The sequence below is a fragment of the Arachis hypogaea genome, chromosome 15 (assembly GCF_003086295.3).
Source record: "Arachis hypogaea cultivar Tifrunner chromosome 15, arahy.Tifrunner.gnm2.J5K5, whole genome shotgun sequence".
Taxonomy (NCBI): domain Eukaryota; kingdom Viridiplantae; phylum Streptophyta; class Magnoliopsida; order Fabales; family Fabaceae; genus Arachis; species Arachis hypogaea.
The window spans coordinates 131469848-131491678 of record NC_092050.1 but is presented as its reverse complement, the minus strand read 5'-3'; the positions used below and the strand labels follow the sequence as shown (position 1 = coordinate 131491678).

The window sequence follows — 21831 nt, the reverse complement described above, 5'->3', positions numbered from 1 at the left end:
TGTTCTCTAAATTGCTTTATTTTGGTGAGTTGATGCAATTGGAACTTGGATATTGCTGAAATTAGGGAAAAGGAAGTTGCAATTGTTAGAGTTTTGATGTTGCTGTTTGCAATTGGTAAGAATTGAAAGCTGCTTTACTTTCAGCATTAGACGACCATCCTGTATGCCGCAACCAGCCTAGAAACAAACTTAAGGAAGTGAGAACCCCCTTCACAGGACCGAGCACGAAGACCATGCTGAAGGGTGTGGGGTTACCTATGAAAAAGCCAAGCAAGGGGGGAAGACAACAAAAGATGAAAGATACCTAGAAAAATCATGATTTTGTATCCGTTTGAGACACTTGTGATACTATTTAAAGTATATACTTTTTTAGGCCATCACGTGTTTTTGTGCAGATAGCTGCTTGTTTTTGGCAACATCCACGTGGATGTTGCTCCTATTATACAGCAGGATGTTCCTTTACCTGACTAAATGGATGTTTTTGAATATATGTTCCTTTATCCTTCTAAATGGATGTTTCTGAATATATGTTCCGAGTTTATATGTGTTAATTAGTAGAGGATGCCTCTATTTCTTTAGGTAGTGAATGTATTTTCTGTTTTCCAATATTCTTCAGCAGGTTTCTTGGTGTTTGTACATTCTTTTTTTGCCAAGATATAAGTGGATTTTTATTCTGTTAATCAGGAGCATCTTTCATCTTTAGACTAAATAGAAGTTTATTTATATATTTTACTAGTTTTCTTATGTTGCAGTTGTGGATGTATCTAGTTCTTTAAGCATTGTATGGTCTATTTATGTAATTAACCTACTTGACAGGTTTCTTTGTGTAGATACCAGTTTGTTAATACTAATATTGCTTTTGCTAGGAATCAGGATGTTCCTTTACCTTACTAAATGGGTGTTTCTACATATATGTTTCCGAGTTTATCTGTGTTAAATAGTAGGGATGCCTATTTTCTTTAGGAAGTGAATGTCTTTTCTGTTCTCCAATATTCTTCAGCAGGTTTCTTGGTGTTTGTACCTTATTTTTTAAGCCAAGATATATGTAGTTTTTTGTTCTGTTAAGGAGCAGCATCTTTCGTCTTTAGACTAAATGGAGGTTTCTTTATATATTTTCCTAGTTTTCTTGTGTTGCAATTGTGGATGACTGTAGTTGTTTAAGAATTGCATGACCTTTTTTTTTTAAAATCCTACTCGGCATGTTTCTCCGTGTAGATACCTGATTATTTTTGCAAAGGTCTAAGTGGATATTATTTCTGTCAAGCATCCGGATGTTTTTTTTCCATACTAAATGGATGTTACTTTAACAGAAGCTATGTGAATGACAAATAAAAAAAGCTTATCCTACATAAGTAACGATAAATTTATCATCATGCTAAAATGAAATGAAAGGAATCATAATATTTATTCAACTTATTCATACAATTTGCAACACTGTAGAATCAGGAATTCATCATGACAAAAAATAATACAAGAACCCTATATTTTGTTAGAGGGGTGAGGCTACATTGTTTAGAAAATTGTTATATAATTACTATACAACTAGCTAAACAAAGAACAACTTTCTATTTGCTACACTTAGATCACGTCTTTTTCACTTCATCCGGTTCATCAACTTCTTCAAATTCCTTGTCTATCAGTTCAAATTCATCAATCATCTTAAAGTAGACTTTCTATTTTTCAATGTAATCCTGCAGCTTGGAATCCTTGAGCATATCTTCTGATTATGTGATACATTGCTTCTGCAAAAAGTAAAAATGAAGAATACATAGAGCCGTTGTGATTTCTTAACAACTCAGCTTCTTTAATTTGTTGATCTTCCTCTTATTAAATTAAAAAACATAAGCATAGTTTGAATGTAATTAACCAAGTTGCCTACTTACTATAACACATGCAAGGCACCATACCTCAGGGAACCAGGAGCAATACCAATCAAGATCAACCATTTTTTTACAGGGACATATCGATAATGAATGAGTTGATTATTTGCCAAATTTGTTCTTTCAAACATCTTCATAGGTTTAGAATCCCATACATGATACATATATCACAGACTAACAAACTATTTAATAATTTTTATACAAGCTACAAGCACCTCAATCAAAATGCATAAGATGGAGAACATAATTGAATTAGCAGAAAAATCTATGTAAAATAAAAAGAAATATCCAGCTGAAAACAAATGAAACATCCACCAAAACAAGAATAACCCATAAATTAAAACACATAACAACTAGAACAAATCTTTAGGAACTTGGTTTTGTCTTAGTGCTTATGTCACAATATAAGAGCAAAGTATAATTCTTATGCTCTGCATATGTCTTCAACCAGTAAAAAGCTATGGTGCTCTCAAATTCTAACTCTTTGGATTCTCATAAAGGAAAATATATAATGATAACTAGACACCAACCAGAAACTAGTAAAAAAAGGTAAATATATAAATAGCCAAAATATAAATTAAGTAAATCTTCATAATTTTATTTCATAGAGGAAATTCGAATGAATTTAAGGAGTATATGAACCATAACAAGAATAAGAAGCCACATAAGTTTTTCTTTCTTTTCTTTTCTTACACCTTTAATTTTTTTTTAATGGAATAGAACAAGATCATAATATGCAGAAAAACAAAACTTAGAAGTAGTAGCTTAATAATTTTTCATCCATATGTACATATAAAAAAAATATCCAAAAATATATAAAAAAATAGCCTGAACAAATAACTCAATTAATACACCGCTAACATTAGATTTTAAAGAAATAAGGATTTCAATGTTTTAATTATAATCATCCAAATGCTTAAGAATTTGCTATGCAAAAGTTTTCTTTAAACAAAGAACTATCTTATTACATTGTATAGTAAGTTGATAATTAATTTAAATCAGGAAAGACTGATACCACTATATAACTTCTAACCAAAATATTACTTCCCTTGTTATCTTACTTAATTAATTTCAAGTATTAAATCCCAACAATGCATCTAGCATTGATCAATATAATAGAAGTTTCCAACATTATCCAAGGAAGAACTTACCATCCCTTCTAAGATGACCAAATCTACATCACTGGCAAGGTAAGCAAGATCTTGTGACACTTTTGTAAGATCAATGACCTACAATCCGTTGATTGAAGGAAGAGACGACAACAAAATTATTACAAAAATTTGATGATCTGATATCATACATCTAATCAAAGTACTATAATTTTTAAAACTAAACAGTATTGTTTATTTTCTTTCAAGTAAATCATTGTCGGAGTTAGTAATTAAAAGATTTGGAATTTTAGATACTATATGGTGTTGCTGTGTAGAATTTCCAAAGATGATGGCATGCCTAAATCTTCATCAGCAACAACAGAACAAAAAATATCAAAATTAACAATAAAAAACAATTGAATTTTAAATTAAACTGCAGGAGAAAGAAGGAAATTAGAAAAGAAAAACTAAAAGAATATGAATTGGTTCACTGAATACAAAGTAGAAAGGATTAAGAAGGTGGAAATGAGAGGAGAGGAAGGGCGCTGTGGTGATCGGCGTCGCTTCGAATCGCGGGGGAAGAGGGGCTGCAGTGGTCGGGCGGCGCTGCTGCGACTCGCGAGGGAGAGGTCGATGCGGTGGTCGGCAGCGTTGCTGCCAACGCCAGAGAAAGCGGCTGCGGTGGTCATTTTTGCTGCTGCGAATCGTGGAGTGGAGGGACTACGGCGTTCACGCGAGAGCTCCCTCTAGCGGCGACGTGCGTGACGCAATCTGGTAGTGGCGAGGCGGCACAAGGAGGGGAGTGATTACTGAGAATGTGTTTAGACCTCTAGAGAGGTTACTTTTTCTAACCCTAATTATCCAAAACTTAATCAATGCTAATTATTTAAATTTTGATTTTTTAAAAGTTTAAAATTAATTATTAAATAATGTTGTTTAAGTTGGCTGGTTCAAAGTGTTGGTTCATATGCTTTTCTTTTGTAAAAACTTATGTTAAAGGAGGTGTAAATGTAATTTTTGTTTCGTATATGTAAACGGAAAGTAGATGTCATTTTTTAGATCGACCGAAGAACGGTTTGTTCACACAATGTGAATTTACCGATCAGGTCAACGATGAGGAAACCACACATTCGTTTTCTTTCTAAAGGAGGTGAACACTTTATTCATCGAAAGTCAATATACTAACCGGTTCATCGGCAAACAACCATATATTCGCGAGTAGTTGAGGGTCCTTAGGCATTATATATCCAGTTTAGTGAGAGGAAACTAGGAGCATATAAAAATAAGCTGAGGTAGGTGATTTTTTTTTTGTTTTTTTTGAAATTTTCCTTTTATTAGTTAACAATGTTAAACAACATTTTCACTGTGGATGTTTATAAGATTTACTGTGCTTTTATCGGGTCACAATGATGGTCAATTGCAGAAGAACCTTGCACACATCACTCCCCGATTCGTCCCTTGAACATAACCAACTTAGCCACTAAGAAAAGTATATTAAGGAGCTTCAACTTCCAATGTGTTTTTTAAATTATGAAAAAATACAAAGGTAAGTTTGTAATATTAAAATTTAATTTAAATAAAGAAAGCTCCCAAAGTTTACCATTTCCCACACTATTCCACCATCACCAATTTAATAAGAGCTCAAATCGCAGTTGTATAGAATAAGGATCTCATATCCAACAATTGATGATGACTTGTTGCTGATGATGAGATACTAAATATGTTTTTGTACTGCAAACTCAAGAGAGTTCCCCTTCTCAACTTCAAAATTTGGAAACTATTTTAATTATTAATTATTTATTAATTAATCGTTTTCTTAGCATTAAACCTCTTTTCGAATGAATTCTACCATTGTAATGCTAGTTAGTACTCATGAGTTCCTCTGTCGCATAATATAATGTAATAAAGTAAAGTTTATTAATGTTCTTTGTAGCATAAGTAGAGTTTCCAGTTTTGAGCTTTTCAATATATGTTCACGCCGAATTTAAATTCTCTAAATTTTAAATTTTATTTTAAAAAATAAAATATAATTTTTCATTATTTATTTTATAAATAAGACAAAAAAAATAAAAAAAATATTTAAAAATAAAAAATTACACTTTATCATCTCAAGTAAAAATCAAAATTTAAAGAATCTAAATAATTTGTCAACGCCATCTAACTTGCGGCTAGAGCGAAACTTGAAGAGATTTTTTTTATGGAAAAAACTTTTAACATAAAAATCATATAATAATATTTGTATTAAAATAAAATTTATAAATATAATTATTTTTAAGTTTATTACTCATATGACAATAAATAAATAATTATATAGACAAATATTATAAAATATTTTAAAAATTTTAAAATTAAAATTATAAAACAAATAATTATATAATTAAAAGAAATTAATTTTACTACAACTAATTTCAACATTAAAATCGTAAAATTTAGTTGATAATGAAAATAATAAATAATAATAACAATGAGGTTTTAATTTATATAAATAAGTCAATAAAATTTTTAATTTGTAAAAATTTATTAAAGTCTAAGTCTAAGATATTATTGTAAAATAAATAACTATATATAGATAAAAATATTAATTTTATTACAACTAATTTCAACATTAAAATTATAAAATCTTGTTGATAGTAAGAATAATAAATGACAATGAGAATTAGATTTTAATTTGTATAAATAAACCAATAAAATCTTTAATTATGAAAGTCTAATAAAATTTAAGTTCAAGATGTTAATGTTTAAAATTAAAAAGATTGAACAAATATTGAAAATAGGAATTGATCCCATAAACAGTGGAGGAGGTTGGAACAAAATTTTGAGGGGTGAAAAATTTAACATAAAAATTTAATAATAATATTTATATCAAAATAAATAAAATTTATAAATATAATTATTTTTTAAGTTTGTTACTAATAAGATAATAAATAAATAATTCTATAGATAAAAAATATAAAGTAGTTTATAATGGTACTCTTCAGTTTTGAGTGACTTGAAATTTTCAACAATTGAATCAGAATTAAACTTTTCAACAATTTCTTTTTCAATGTAAATAATCAAACTATCTGCGAGAAAGTCGTCCTCTATCTTGTTTCTTAACCTTATCTTCATTATTTTCATTGCTGAAAATGATCGCTCTATAGTAGCTGTAGAAACTGAAAGAGTTAATATCAGACAAATCAATATATCAATCAAGTAATACACTTTTGACTTTTTTGCTTTTGCTAAACATCTATATAGTTCATGTATAGTTGACAAATTCTTCATTTCTGGATGATGACGAGCATCAAGAATAAAATGTTGAAGTTGAAAAGGCAAATTAATCTTCTCTTGTTCAATAAAGACTTCGGGATAGTAGCTATCAACAAGAGTAGAAATCTTAACAATGTCAAAATTTTTGTAAGCATTCTTAGGCATGAGAGTAGAGCTCAGACTTAATAGATCCATTGCTTGATCATTAAATATACTATTTAACTCTTGTAATTGCTTATCACTTGTGACTAAAAATATCTGCACTCTAAAATAATGCTCAACTGTAATATGATCTTTTTGGTGACGCGAGCGTCCTTGCCTTGCTACATAAGAAAAGTTAAATAAGAAATTAGAATATCATGTCACTCACAAAATGATTTCACTTTTTTTAATAATTCCTCCCATCTGTCATCTCTCATACTTTGGATAAGTGTTTTTGTAGAATGAACTAGCTGCACAACATTAACTATGTCTTGAGACTACTTTTGTAAAACTTGACAAAGAACATTAGTTATTCCCATAATATCTTTCATCAAATGCAAGATTAATACAAACTCAAATGATGTCAGGATATTGTAAGCACTATCTGCATCACCACGTTGAGAATAAGTTGATCGATCAACAATAATCTTTTGTAAAACAGTCAATATTACAACATACATATTATCAAACTACAAACAGAAGAAAAATAAGAATTCCATCGAGTATCACCTGCTCGTTTCAAAGTACCAATTTGATTTGCCCTTTTACCAGTTTTAAGTTTATCAATCTCTAATAAATAGGCAATTTCATCTGTCTTGGCAGCATGTAACTCATCATGTCACTTATTAGAAGAACAAATGATATTGACGATGAAAGTCAATTTAAAAAAAAAATTGATGCATAGAAATAACTTCTCTAGACGCAGCAACTAATGTAAGTTGTAATTGATGAGCAAAACAGTGGATATAGTAAGCATAAGGGCAATCTTTTAAGAATAATTCTTTTAACCCATTCCATTCCCCTCTCATAGTGCTGGTACCATCATATCCTTGACCACGAATATTAGAGACATCAAGACCATATCGAGAAAGAATGTCACACAATTCTTGTTTCAGAGTTAATGACGTAGTATCTTTAACATGTACAAGATCAAGAAAACACTCTTGAATAAAACCATGTATATCAACAAATCTAAAAATAAGTGCCATTTGTTCTCTTTTGGATTTATCACGAGCTTCATCTACTACAATACAACACTTAAAATCTCAAATTTTCTCACAAATATGCTTTCTCACCTTTTTTGAGAGAACATACAAGATTTTTCTTGAATTTGATGTGCAGTATATTTAGTATTATATGGAGCATTTTCTAACACAGTTTTTGAAACTTCATTATAAGATGCTATGAGTTTTATCATTTCAAGAAAATTACCTCGATTTTTTTATTCTGGAGTCTCATCATGGCCTCTGAAAGTACAAGCTTGAACTATAAGCTAACGAGTTGCATTAATGGAGGATTTTAGACGCAATCTATTCTTTTGAATTTCTTCAGAAGTATAATCCTCAATTACATTTTGGATGTGACTTACCTGATTCAATAAATCTAGACATGCTCCAACTACATTATTGTGCAGTGAGCAAGGATCTCCATTATGTTTAAGAAAATCACAATTCTTTTCATCATTAACCTTTTTTCCAACTTCTAAATCCTTTACTAATAAAAACATCTGGCCCATTACGTCTATTAGATTTTTTGCTAACCAAATAACAAAATAAACAATATGCAACACCTTCAGAAGGTGAATATTCTAATCATGAAGAAAAAATATCAAACCAAACATATTGAAATTGTCTTGAATGCTTTGTACTAGATAGAAGATAATTGTCAAGATGCTTTTGATATGGACTCCATTTAAGATAAGTTCATCTAACCTCATCTCTTTGGTTGGGTGATATTGCCAAATTTAAAGCCGTTTTTTAGGGTCTCGTTTCAAAGAATTAAGGTCAAATTCATCAGATGCAACTCTGTGAACCTTTGAAGGTTGTATCTCACTTTTTTCGTGATTCATTGAAGTAGAAGAACTATCTACAGATGTTGATATTGTAGAAATTATATTTTTTCCTTCTTGAAAATTAGCCTTCCTCTTAAAAAATGCATCAATTCTTTAATTTTTTATCATTATGTTTGTATAAAAATTTGAATATATATCCTGTAAATATATATAGAAAAAGTTAAAAAGATAAATATTAAAAGTTATAATATTTATTGAATATTTTAATATCTTTTCATAATATAAAAAATTAAATTAAATAAACAGTAAAATATAAAATAATATTAAATTAAATAAATAAAAAATACCTAAATTTTTATTATTGAATGATGATTCTTATCTTTTTTTTTTTGTTAGATGATCTTTTTTAATTTTATTTTTTTTGTTAGATGACTTTTTTTTATTTGATTTGATTTTATTTTTTGATTTTGATGTGTTATGAAGCCAATAGCTCCAATGAGTCGCTCCTCGCTGGAATCCGTCAATTCATCTACTCACTATCTACGAAATAACTTATCCTCGGCCCCTCCTCATTCTCTACGCCATACCTATCCAAAACTTGCTAGCCGACACCAGCTACCGCAAAGGGTTCAGTTGGTGGGTTGAAATCTCGTCACTTCTTTTGAAAGTCAAAAACGGAGTTTGGTTGCTCGTTTTAGTGCTGAAGCAGAGTACAGGGCGGACGCCTTATTCTCCTTTCATCCGGAGCAACCGTAACTTGGGCTCATCATGCTATACTCGCGGGGAAGGAAAAACGAGCACTTTACGCTTTAGTAGCTACCGTTTCACTGGCTCTAGTATTCACTGGCTTTCAAGGAATGGAATATTATCAAGCACCCTTCACTATTTCAGATAATATTTATGGTTAATTCACCTACTTTAGCCCAAGTCTAATATATTTTTAATTAAAAATTATTATTCAATAAAAATAAGAGCAAGAAATGAGATTGAACTTAGATGTTTTAAGTTAAGCTTAAGTTATGTCCCATTGCCTAACTTAAGCTTCGCCACTGCCACAAGTAGTCTAGTATACAATAAGTATGAGATTTAAAACTAATTGAGTTACGTTTATTCTTTTATAATTATATTATTAGCTTTTTTTTTTTTGGGAGGCCATGGCCGGATGGCCTCCATTGTTCGATACTAAGCTCTGCATTTGCTCCGCCATTTTCTTCGTCCTCCAACACTCATTCTTACCCGAGAACATTTTTTTTTGCTTTGTCACCGTCGCCTCATTTCTCAACATCATCCTCTCTTCTCCTTCTCTTACCTCAGGCGGAGAGTGCACAAATTGAAATATCGACATGCAATTGCAGTGATGAATCTGAGAGGTTTTTGTTTGTTTTTGGGTACAATAAAAAAAGAACAAGAAAAGAAAAATGAGAAATAGGAATAACTGGGGATTAGATCAAACTACCCTTAAGACTTCACTGTGTAGCAACTTGTAAAATTCGAGTAAATCCCCAAAATAGTCCTCCAGATTAGGCCCGTGCACCAATGTTGCCCCTCAGTTTCTAAATGCTCTAAATGCACCCTCCAATTTGAGCTCCATGCGAAATCCTGGTCCTTCCCCACAATTCCGGCATAACTCAGCAGCCGGAGCGCTGAGCTAGCGGTTCCACCACCTCCACGTAGGCTTCACCACCCTCCACCATCACCATCGTTCCTCCTCTTCTCCCAACGGAGCCACTACCCTTCTCTCTTCTTCCAATCCTCCTTTCCCTTTCTCCCTTCCTCAAGCATTATAGCCCTTTCCTTCTCCCAGTTCACCAGCCTTCAGATCACTACCTCAGAACCACCGCCGTAACCCTTTCTCTTTTCTTCTTCCTCTCTTCTTTTCTCTTCTTCCTCAAGCTTGGAGAATATTTCCATACACTTTCAGCAAAAATCAGAATCTAACAAACTAAATTAACCTATCATAACCACCTAAAATCAATTAAAACAGATAATTAAACTAAACTAAGCCTAAAACTGGTAAAAATTAAAATTAAATTCTAAATAAACCTAAACTAATAGGGGAAGTTGGGGTGGTCAGACAGGGAAAGAAGGCAAACCGAAATGTGAGGAAGGAGAGGAGGGTTAGTCATCGTGGGTGATGGAAATGACAAGGAGAAGCAGACGGGGGAGGACACCGGCAGAGTAGTGGTTGCAGCGGCTATTGCGGTAGCAGTAGTTCGGTGATGAGGAACAAAGATGAAGGTACCCGGCTCTTTAGCTGAGAAGAGGAAATGGGGGAGGAAGATGTGGCGGCGCTGGGTAAAGGCCGGAGGTGATGGTGGTGGCGATGGAGATGTTGGAAGCTGCAATAGGGCTAGGGTTCGGTGCGTGGAAGAGGGTGATGAAAATGGCAGATTGGCGGTGACAGTAAGCTCGGGACCGGCGGAGGTGGTTCGCCAAGAAGAAAGCTCGACGTCTCTGGACCTGACGGAAAAGGAGAGGATAGAGGGAGGAGGTTGGACGCAGTGGTCACAGATGGTGGAGGCTATGGTGGCTTGTGGTGGTGGTTTAGCCTTAGGCCAATGGAAAGGGCTACAATGCTTGAGGAAGGGAGAAAGGGAAAGGAGGATTGGAAGAAGAGAGAAGGGTAATGGCTCCGTTGGGAGAAGAGGAGGAACGATGGTGATGGTGGAGGGTGATGAAGCCTACGTGGAGGTGGTGGAACTGCCAGCTCAGCGCTCCAGCTGCTGAGTCATGCCGGAATTGAGTGGAAGGACAAGGATTTCACAGGGAGCTCAAATTGAAGGGTGCATTTAGAGCATTTAGAAACTAAGGGGCAATATTGGTACACGAACCCAATCTGAAAGACCATTTTGGGGATTTACTCTGTAAAATTCGTAATGTAACATTTTAATTGGTTTATTTTTTTCATAGCATAAAGATTATGTAATTATTAGTGAACTCAAAAGAAAGCTGACCCATAAATTGAGAGTCAAATAATTTCCAAGACTTGGAATCAATTTGGGCATTTAAGAGTTTTCAAATTTTAATTCATTATTCTCGTGGATCATTAATGTAAATTATAAAAATGGCATAAAGAACGAATAACATCCACATAAATAAATAGAATATTCTAAGATAGTCCCCTAAGTTTCAATTTTTTATTTTTCCACCAAAACAAAGCCTACTTTGTAAAATTGTAATTATTGACCAAGTTTATTTTGAAAAAATAACTATTTCTCACCCTAAAAGAATCGGTTGCTGATAAATTTATTCAAAAACTAAAATGAAATTAATGTTATACTTATAAAAAATAATTTTTAATTAACAAAAAAAAATATTCAAATCTTAAAAAATTATTTAAAATTTTCAAACTATCCCTATTAATCTTAACTTAACACCATCCGAAAATTTCAACTCCAACTAATTTTAACCCTATCTCATTCCAAGTCCCCAACCCTTCACTCCCCAACCCTTCACTCTGAACAAACCTTGAAAGTAAACATGTTTTCAATTATTGGTTATCCATATATAGATTAAGAACACACCCTAAAATAATTCATAGATGAAAAGTCATGGCAAATCTGTTGAAGCACAACAACAAAGAAAAACAATAACGAAGAGAATCCTCCACATAACTAACTAAATCCTTCTTTCCATTATTGGGACCAGCAGCAGCCCTCTCATTATGTACATCTTCTTCCTCCATGGTAGCCACCGCGTCTTGCTTTCCACCTACCTCAATACTGTTGGATTCTGATAAACCATTATTTTATGATTTATATTGTATTTAATTGTGTGGTTTTATCAAATCTTTACCTACTTATTCATATGATTAGCATGTATTTACAATTCCTTCCTAAAATCACTCCATGGTTGAAAACTTACCTCCTAGAGACTTTTAATTATGTATTTTAATTCTTCTTTATCCCATTCGATGTCGTGATCCGTATGTTAAGTGTTTCAGGCTTCATAGGGCATGAATGACTTGGAAATTGGAGAGGAGGCTTGCAAAAATGGAAGGAACACAAGAAACTAAGGAGATGACCAGCGAGCAATGACGCGAGCGCACGGCCCACGCGAACGCGCGAAATGGAGAATTCACAGCGACGCGAACGCGTGCCTGACGCAAACGCGTGGATTGGAGTATGCACGAATGACGCGAACGCGTAACAAGGAAAATCGCTGAATGACGCGAACGTATTAATTTTAATTAATTTTAATTCTCTATTTTATTTTATTTAATTATGTCTTCTCATATTTTTATGAATTTCATGTCAATGGAGTAAAATTTCTACTTGACATGGGGGTTGATTAAGAGGAGATACTTGAGTTGGAATGCTCAAGTGCTTGGTTGAATTGGATATTGTTAGCTAATTCCATACCTACTAGCATTAGACCTCCCCAAGGGAGAGGACTAGGATTTGAGGGTAAGAGTTAGTTTAATCACCATACTTTTCCTTATTTAGTAAGGGATAACCGAGTGAGAACAACACCCTTTTTACACTCACTTGAGAAGATCCCAACAAGGATAGAAATTCCATTTAATTATTCCCCCAGTCAAGGCCTTTTATTCAGAGTATCAATAATTATTCTTAGTTTATTTTTATTGCTTTAATTTTTAATCATTTTAATTACTCGTTATCAAAACTTATTTTTTCTGAAAGCCCCTAGTTAATAAAATAGCACTCTTTCCTGCAACTCGTTGGGAGATGACCTGGGACTCATACTCCCAGTATTTTTTTTCTAAAATTTGTGGCAACCCTTTTTAAATTGGTGAGGTAGATCCGGTTAAGAGCTATACGTGCAACGCTGTCCTCTTAATTGAAATCTCTAAATTGGTTAATTTCTGCCATGCATCAATTTTTTGCGCCGTTACCGGGGAGTTGCAATAGTGTGCTAAATTATTAATTAGTGCATATATTTTATTTTTATTTGCATATTTTATTTTTACTTCTGTTACCATGAGCTATTTGTTTTTCTCATTGAATGACGCGTTCATTGACTGATCCGAGTTTAGTCCCATTTGATCCTGAAATTGAAAGAACTCTTTCACATATTAGACGAACTCGACGTCGGTTAGCCTCCGAGGGTAGTGAAGTGATTATTATCAGTTCACCAGTCTCATCTGAGGGCGAATCTGAACCACCATCTGAGAGCGAAACAAGCTCCTTTACTACTGATTCAGTTGATTCACGTGTAGATACCATGGCAGCACCTAGGAGAATTACCCTCCAGGAAGCTGGAGCCCCAGATTTTACACTGCAGCCGTATCAAGTGCATCACCCGACCGCAGCTGTAGATTTTGAACTAAAAACCGCACTGATCAACTTGATACCCAAGTTTCATGGCTTACCTGCTCAAGAGCCTATCAAGCACCTTAGAGATTTCCAGATAGCCTGTTATACTGTTAGGCGTCATTGTGCAGATGAAACTTCTATTCTGTTAACTACTTTCCCATTTTCTCTTGAGGAAAAGGCAAGGGAGTGGTACTACTCCCAACCTGAAGCAACTGTTACCAACTGGGATACACTCAGGAGAGAATTTTTGGAAAAATATTTCCCAGCTGAAGTCACAGATAGACTGAGAAAAGAGATCTCCTGCATTGTTCAAGGTGACTCAGAGACTCTCTATGAATATTGGGAGCGCTTCAACAATCTCCTGGACGCATGTCCCCATCACATGATTGGTAAACTAGTATTGATCAGCTACTTCACTCAAGGCATGAACCCCCAGGATAAGACTACATTGGAAGGTGCCAGTAATGGTTCTCTGAAAAAGTATAAAACCGCAGATGAAGCATGGCAACTGATCAGTGACTTAGCTGAGTCCACTAGGAATCACAGACAGAGGTGCAACCATCCCAAAGCTGTTGCAGAGATTTCCTCTAGCAAATAGACTACTGCTCTCACCCAGAGTATATGTGAAATGACCAACCTACTGAAGCAGATGCAGTTAAATCAACAACAGGCACAACAAGCTCATCCTTCACCACAACAAAGCCAACAGTTAGTTCTACAAAGAGTATGCGGGATCTGTGCTGATTATAGTCATTATACTGATGAATGTCTGCAGCTCCAAGAAGACAACACCGTGGCAGCCACTCACAACTTCTATGACCGCCCGAATCAAGGATACAATCAACAAGGAGGCAACTATAACCATGTATGGCAGGACAACTCTAATCAAGGATGGAAAGATAATTCTAACCATGGCTGGAGGGATAACTTTAACAGAGAAGGCAGAGACAATAATGGAAACCAGAGGTGAAATAACAACAATAACAACAGACAGCAGAATCAGAATCAACCTTATAGAGCACCTCACCTAAGACAGTCACAAGGAACCCAGCACAACCAACAACAAGTTCCTCAGATCACTTATTCTAATTCCTCATCAAATGACGAGATGCTCCGTTCTCTTGTGCAAGGACAACAAGACATGCAGGCTCAGCTGAACTCTAGTCTGAATGGCTTGACAGTCACTTTACAAGCTCTCGTCTCCCGAATGGATTCATCACTTAATTCCACACATCAACCTTCAAGCTCCAGTGGAATTCCTTCTCAACCACTGCCTAATCCCAAAGGTGGCATCAATGCCATCACTCTAAGGTCTGGAACCACACTGCAGGAAAGAAACCATGAAGAGCCAAGCCCACCAGTACACGTGCCAACAGAGGATGTGGTAGAAGTGGAAGATGCTGAAGAGGAAGAGGACATACAAGACATAGTTGAAGAAGAAGCAGTTCAACCACAGAATGAAACACCAAAGGATGTTGAAGCTACAAGGAGTGCCAATGCTATTCCCTTTCCACAACTTGCAAGGAAGCCCAGAAAGCAGATGGAACTTGATCCCAAAATGGTAGAAATATTCAAAAAGGTCGAGGTAATTATTCCCCTTTTTGATGTTATTCAACAGGTACCTAAATACGCAAAGTTTCTAAAGGATTTGTGCATACATAAAGATAAAATTAATGAATTAGAAACTATTCCTTTAGGTAGTTCTATATCTGCTTTAATGGGAAATATACCTGAAAAATGTAGCACTACAACATTTTCAGGTTGAGGCAACATTTAAAAAGTGTTGCCTAAAGGCTGACAAAAGGTTGCTTTTGATCTGTTGCAACACTTTTGGACCTAAGGCAACGTTTCTGGGCGGCGTTGCATATGCAGCCGTTGCCTTAGATAAAGGCAACACTTTTTTGTTTCAAAAGCAACGCTTTTGAGAGCAACACTTGGTAAGTGTTGCCTTTGGTTGAAAAACAACAACACTTCAAAGGTGTGTTTGAGACAACACTTTTTCAGTGTTGTCTTTTCTCTTATATTTTGGCCACTAGTAAAAAATGTTGCCTATTTGCAATAAAATGCAACCCATTTACGTGTTGCTTATAAGTTTGAATTCGCAATACTTTGAAGTGTTGCCTATTAGTTATGAATATGCAACCTTTTAAAGCATTGCCTTTTCTTTTGGATATGCAACCTATACAAGTGTTGCCTTTTCTTTTGGATATGCAACCTATACAAGTGTTGTTTTTTTCTTTTGGATATGCAACCATACAAGTGTTGTCTAATATTCAAAATATGCAACTAATAGAAAAGTTGCCTTTTTGATAAAAATAAAAGTTACTTTTGTAATAAAAATACACAAATAAAATTTACAATAAAATTTTTTATTCATACATGTGTAATTATTTTATTTAATAAATTTGTGCACAATAGAAAAAATTTATAAAAGAGACAAAATAACTAATAATAAAATTCTAATTAAAATAGATATTAAAAGGTTTAATTAGTATTTCAAATACATGTTCATCAATAATTCTCAATAAAATAATAAAATTTTTGTCTAACAATAATTGTCATAACAAAATAGTAATTAATATTTATCAAAAAAATATCAATTTACTTGCATATTTTATATCCATGCTTGACTTGTCCCATATGCTAAATCTGCAAATAATACACAACAAAAAATAAGCAACTTATCATTAAAACTGAAAAATTATAATAAAAATTTATTTATTTATGACAAGCAATAAATAAATTTTGTAAGCATTGCAAATGGTTATAAGTAAAATCTAATGTAAAAAGATAGAATTATCCAATGTGTATGCATGCAAATGTTTGTGTCTACCTCCAGGTGCTGTCGTACTTCATCGCCACCATGATAAGAGTATATCTAAACAATGTGCCTTGAGTAAGCAACTCCTGTTTGTTGAACAAAGTCATATCAATGATTGGTTGCGTTGACTTCAGAAAGTATACATTAGAGAATATCATAAACGAATAATTTAAAAACTTTCAACTTACTGAATAAAGCACCATCTGGACTCCAAATCACATGGTTGACAGAAATACCTGGATCTTTGACAAGAGCAGCCTGAATTGCACATATATAGCTTTATTTCAGTAACTATAAGTTACAAGTAGCCGGGCTTGGTATAAAAATTCATGTATAAAAGAGAAAATTTTTCAGGAACCAAGATTAAAGATTTTCAAAGATAAAAGACCAGAAGAAAACTAAACCCATATAAAGAACCATAGAACTATAGAATAGAAGGAAAGCATGAATTTACCTGTGGAGTGCCATCTAGAAGCAAAATAAGGATTAATAGCCTTAGACTTTGCAAGACAAACTTCAGTATCTCACCATCTAAAAGCAGAATAAGGATTAATAGCCTTAGCCTTAGATCAATGTCACCAGACTCCACACTACAAGGGGAAAAAAAGTAAAAATAATAAAAAAATGCAGTTAGCACAAAAAGCAAGCTCATAAAATAAAAATTAGAAAAAGGGTATTTGTCCAACCTTATTTTTAAACATGGCACTATGCAATGCTGCCATCAATCAAGTGTGATGAGTTGAATTGATGGGTGTATTTATTAGTAGGGTTTGCTATATGCTTAAAACTAGTGATTATTTCGTATGTGATGGGTGTATTTATATTTTATAATCACTTCAGACATTAAAAACACTACATATATAAACTAATTATACAAAATTCAGTATACTTGTACTAATTCAAGACAGTTTATTATCACTAAGGACTTCAATCCCTTCCTTTCTGTATTCGAGTTAATATTTTTAATTCAATGCGAGATAGTTTTTCATCCCTTAATTAATCTTTTAATAGTGAGTAACCCTTCTTTTTGTTTCAGTCATTTCCTATTAGCTTAATTTAATTTGTTGGAATCGGGTAACTGAAACTCAAACAAATCCAATTCTATTTCCAAGTGTAAATTGAAGAAAGCAAAGGGAATTACCAGCTCATACTTTAGGATCTAAAGGCTTCCTTGGAGCAGCACATAAAATAGCCACTATTCACTTGGCAACTCTTTGGATATGAATCCAGTAGTAGGATCAGTTGTGCTGTGCAAGCCAAGGAGGCAAACTACTTTTAAATAACATTCATCTACATAATATTATTTAAAACAAGCAGTAGCACATCACATAAAGACCAAATTCGTATGAGCAGGCACAACCACTAGCCATAGGTTCAACAAGCATTAGAGTCTCTTCTGAAGCTCCTATTAGTACACTACACATTTGGTGTTTGTATATTGGATTATACAGTGAATATGAAATGGAGCTTGTGGAGGTGAACTTATAATTCAACTGAAAGGTTAAAGGGAACCAGATATATGGCATTCAAATGCTAGATTCTTGGAAATAATATTCATGTGATGTGATCATGTCTAATTGTCTGATAAATTCATAACCAATCCCTGCTACAATCATCTTCCTAGTTCAGCACATAATGCAGTGTGCATGCTTGTGTTTATATCACAATCAGTGTTTGTGATATGATTCTATACCAGAAGCTTCAACTACATATAAAAAAGTCTAATTACTTGTTGAAAGCTATACTTAAATTACTTGTTGAATCACAATCCAGCAACGCAGCAAGCAACAGATCAAAACAGTAGAGTAAAATCTAATTAAGCTGATGAAGATTGCAATATTAAGAAGGAAAGAACATTTCAAACCGTCTTTGCTTAGCTTCCCAAATTCTTTCTCTATTCTATCCTTGCCTCCAGCATGAAGGAACATAGAATTGTCAACAATAGAGACAAGCTTAGAGGCATTGCTTGAATCTGGTTCTTCAGGCATGATCATCTCAAAGATAATCACTTTTCCATTCTCTTCGAGTGCTTTATAACAGTTTTTCAGCACTGTTATGCACTTCTCATCTGACCAATTATGACAAATAGCCTGCCACAATTTTATCATTAGCATCGTGATTTATCATTGTATAAATTATAGTTGAAATATAGTCAAACAAAATTATCACTTTTCATGAATATATAGCATTCTTATTTTTCTTGTTGAAATATAGTGCTAGTTATAATTCTTATGAGATATATTTCAATAGTTGATGAATATATAGCATTCTTATTTTTCTTGTTGAAAAATCTTGAAAACCAATTTTATTAGTTGAAAAACAATTAGTTATCTAACTTGTTCACTAAACTTAATAAGGGTTTCCACTGGCTCATTGAACATAAAAATAATCACCAGATCTTCTTTGACAAAGATTGCAGGCAGTTCTGAAAAGAAAAACTTGTTTTGGTATTTTGACCTTGAAAATGGTAGCTAACTTATACTCTTATCCATTTTGCATATCATTATAGACATATATGAACAAGTTATGAGGTATAAAACAGCATAATCAAGTTTGAATATCAAATAGCAATGATCATTATGCTGACAACTGCATTTAAAACCTCATTGAAAGTCAAATTGCACTAACTGCTTTAATTCATCAGAAAGATAGATATAGTTGGGGATGTAGTTATAAGTTGTCCAACAAATACACTTGGAAGATTAAATTAGTTCACAACTCTCACAAATGTTACCATAGCTTTACCAAACACTGATGACATTTGAGGGCCTTGGTGGTTCATGAAGAGCTCATGAATGATTACAATCATAATATAAATTGTATCAACTTACAGTTTCAAAATTTATAGGATCCATTTCCTACACCTTATGAACATGGCCTCTAGTGTCAGGATCAAAAACGCTTCCAATAAAGCTGTAAATTCAGCAAAATCTGGCAAACCTGTAAATTTTAGTCAAGTTGAGCTGGTCACCCCTAGTTAAGTACCGATTCAATATGATTACAAATGTAAAACAAAAATCTAACATAAATAAGATCATTACCAGGAATTACACAAGCTTGTTTTCCATGATTTGGCATCTCAGTAGCCGCCAGCATTCTAATCCCCTTGATCCAATATCATCTGAATCAGTAATACAATAAGTGGTGAAAAATTCCAGTTAGTACTAAATTATAGACTATTAACATCAACCAAACAACAAAAACAACAGAGAGAGTAATATATGCATGCCTTCATTTCCATTAAGATTTGTGATGAGTTCATCCTGGCAGGGCATGAGTTCATCCAACAAAAACTTAATCATTCAAGTGCTGTACTGGGCAAGCTAATCACATTTATCTGCTTGTATTTTTTTCAATGAAAGATTAGCTAGTAGATATTAGAAGACAACTTTACCTACAGTTTAAGGAAGCTTGTTTACATTGTCCATCCTACAAGACTCAGCTCCCTCTAAAGAAAGAGCTCATGCCCAAGTATGGTTCACACTTCATAGGGATAATATCAATACTTTAGCAACAAGTGTTCACAAAATAGAAGCTTCCTAAGATATAGTATAGCTGTTTCAGTAGTGCAATTTGTACCACATATTGATCTATATCTAGTATGTGAATAACATCATACTTTTTCTTTAATTTACAAATAAATGAAAATGACAATTTATTCAAATTAAGTCCTTGTCTAAAAAAAGGAAAAAAGAAAAAAAAGAAGAAACATGTAGAGCATAACAATAATGGTTTAACTCTGCAATCTAATTTTCAGCCAAATTTTTTTCTATATAACTCATACATTAAATAACAATCAGAGGCATGCAAACAAATCCAAACAAGCACTTACAAAACCTATACTCTCTGATTATAGCAGTAGAACTAACAAATATACATAAAATGGTTACAATAGTCAAAAGAGGTTAACAACAAAGGCAAAAGAGGCGAGTGACTTTGGATAAACAATATTCAATTTCAAATGAAGGAATACTAACTAATTGGCAACGAGTTTAAGCTATTTGAGCAATGCATAGATACCTCAAAGCCCTGGAATTAGAGCAACGCAGAGCAAACCAATTGAACATCTAAATAAGAAACTAACTAATGAATGAACTCAAAAGGAAAAACCTAACCTTGCTTTTCAATAATGTTCCCGACTCTAACCTGGACAGCAAAACACACACATAAAAATTGTTATTTATTAACTTATATTAATATTCAATGATGAATAAAAAATACCTCACTGGATATTCATTTTTTAAGGCTTCAAATTAAGAAGTGGAGAAAATGGCTTGATTCTGCAGGATTGAAGTGTGGACCATGGAACACTGAAGAAGAAGAAGTAGAAAAAAGTCTCTGAATAGTTTTGTTATTTCAACAATTCAACCAAATTAATTATGTAAAAAATCTGGAAGAAATTTTTGTCATGCCTGAGAGATCTATGCAAGCCTTCAAGGATGACGGCGCCTTCAAGGAAGAGATGCCCGAGGACCGAGGCGAGAAGCTTGAGAGGAAGAGGTGAACGACGAAGAGTTGTCGACTTGCCTGCGATGGACAGAGCACGGCACCACGGCGGAGCAAATCAGAGGTTTCAGAACGGTGGAGTGGAGAAGAGATTTCAAAATTGCTGAGAAGAGCAAAAGTTTCAAAACGGCGCAGGTAGAAGAACACATTAGATCAGACTATAGAAGAACGCGATGCGAGCAAAAGAATACGGCGCAAACAGAGTAGAACATGGCGCGAGCTTAAGCAGTGATGAACACGACGACGACGAGCAGAGAGGAATGCAGAACGTGCGTCAATGTCGTTAAAGGGGAAAATTGAGTTAAGGTTAGGATTTTGATTCTGAAATGGTATGGTTCAAGTTTTGTTTCTAAGTAATGGTAGCCATGAATGTGAAGAATCAATTATTACTTGATGTATTTTGTGGTTCTTTTCTTATTTTTGGTTGAGTTCAGGAGCAAAAGAGTAATTTAAAAAAAGAAATAACATAAAAAATCTAGTGAAAAAACTTTAGACAACACTTAGAAGCCACTCTTAGAAAGTAAAATAGATAAATATTATAAATGTTGCCTATTTAATTTATAAAGCAACGCTTTTTTATATGTATCTTAAATTGATCAAAGAGAACGTTTGCAGTATGTTGGCTAACAAAGAGTTGCAATAATTTTATTTCTTTGCAACAAATTTTAAATGTTGCTTTTGACCATTTTAGACAACACTTTTTAAGGGTTACTTATATTATATGTTGCAATAGCTCAAAAATGTTGTAGTGTAGTGATCTAGGTCCATGTATGGTTAACTGTACCATTGGAGGTGTAAATTTTTCGGACTGCATGTGTGATTTAGGAGCATGTGTTAGTATAATGCCTTTGTCTATATATGATACTTTGAGGCTCCCTCCCTTAAAAAGGTCGGCAGCTCGTTTTGTGTTAGCATATAAAAGCATTATTACAGTAGTTGGAATTGCTGAAGATGTATTAGTGAGCATTAAGGGGCTCACATTTTCTATTGATTTCTACATCCTGGAAATGCCCCC

The 21831-nt window shown here is 33.6% G+C and overlaps 1 protein-coding gene, 1 long non-coding RNA gene and 1 other non-coding gene across 42 annotated transcripts; all 3 read right to left on the bottom strand.

Annotated features, from left to right (window-relative positions):
- Nucleotides 1-1381: 1381 nt before the first annotated feature.
- On the bottom strand, nucleotides 1382-3811 carry LOC112750715 (uncharacterized). Its single transcript, XR_003175982.3, has 2 exons — nucleotides 3032-3811; nucleotides 1382-1742 (listed from the first exon to the last, which is right to left on the bottom strand). It is a non-coding gene; the product is annotated as an uncharacterized lncRNA (long non-coding RNA).
- A 9958-nt stretch (nucleotides 3812-13769) lies between these two features.
- On the bottom strand, nucleotides 13770-13877 carry LOC112753141 (small nucleolar RNA R71). Its single transcript, XR_003177538.1, has one exon. It is a non-coding gene; the product is annotated as a small nucleolar RNA R71 (small nucleolar RNA).
- A 2058-nt stretch (nucleotides 13878-15935) lies between these two features.
- Nucleotides 15936-21311, bottom strand: LOC140178975 (uncharacterized). 40 transcript variants are annotated; one of them, XM_072216797.1, is made up of 13 exons: nucleotides 20723-21311; nucleotides 20532-20620; nucleotides 20426-20456; nucleotides 19705-19793; nucleotides 19540-19573; nucleotides 19352-19431; nucleotides 19142-19273; nucleotides 18166-18400; nucleotides 17452-17557; nucleotides 16765-16900; nucleotides 16499-16568; nucleotides 16323-16396; nucleotides 15936-16138 (listed from the first exon to the last, which is right to left on the bottom strand). In XM_072216797.1, exons 9-12 carry the CDS (start codon nucleotides 17457-17459, stop codon nucleotides 16368-16370), a joined length of 243 nt encoding a protein of 80 aa, XP_072072898.1. In that variant the 5' UTR covers nucleotides 17460-17557; nucleotides 18166-18400; nucleotides 19142-19273; nucleotides 19352-19431; nucleotides 19540-19573; nucleotides 19705-19793; nucleotides 20426-20456; nucleotides 20532-20620; nucleotides 20723-21311; the 3' UTR covers nucleotides 15936-16138; nucleotides 16323-16367. The 40 variants fall into 40 exon arrangements, 26 of the variants coding, with proteins under 26 accessions (XP_072072898.1, XP_072072892.1, XP_072072887.1 ...); XM_072216791.1 differs by having other exon boundaries at nucleotides 18175-18400; XM_072216786.1 differs by having other exon boundaries at nucleotides 19142-19250.
- Between the last annotated feature and the right edge of the window lie 520 nt (nucleotides 21312-21831).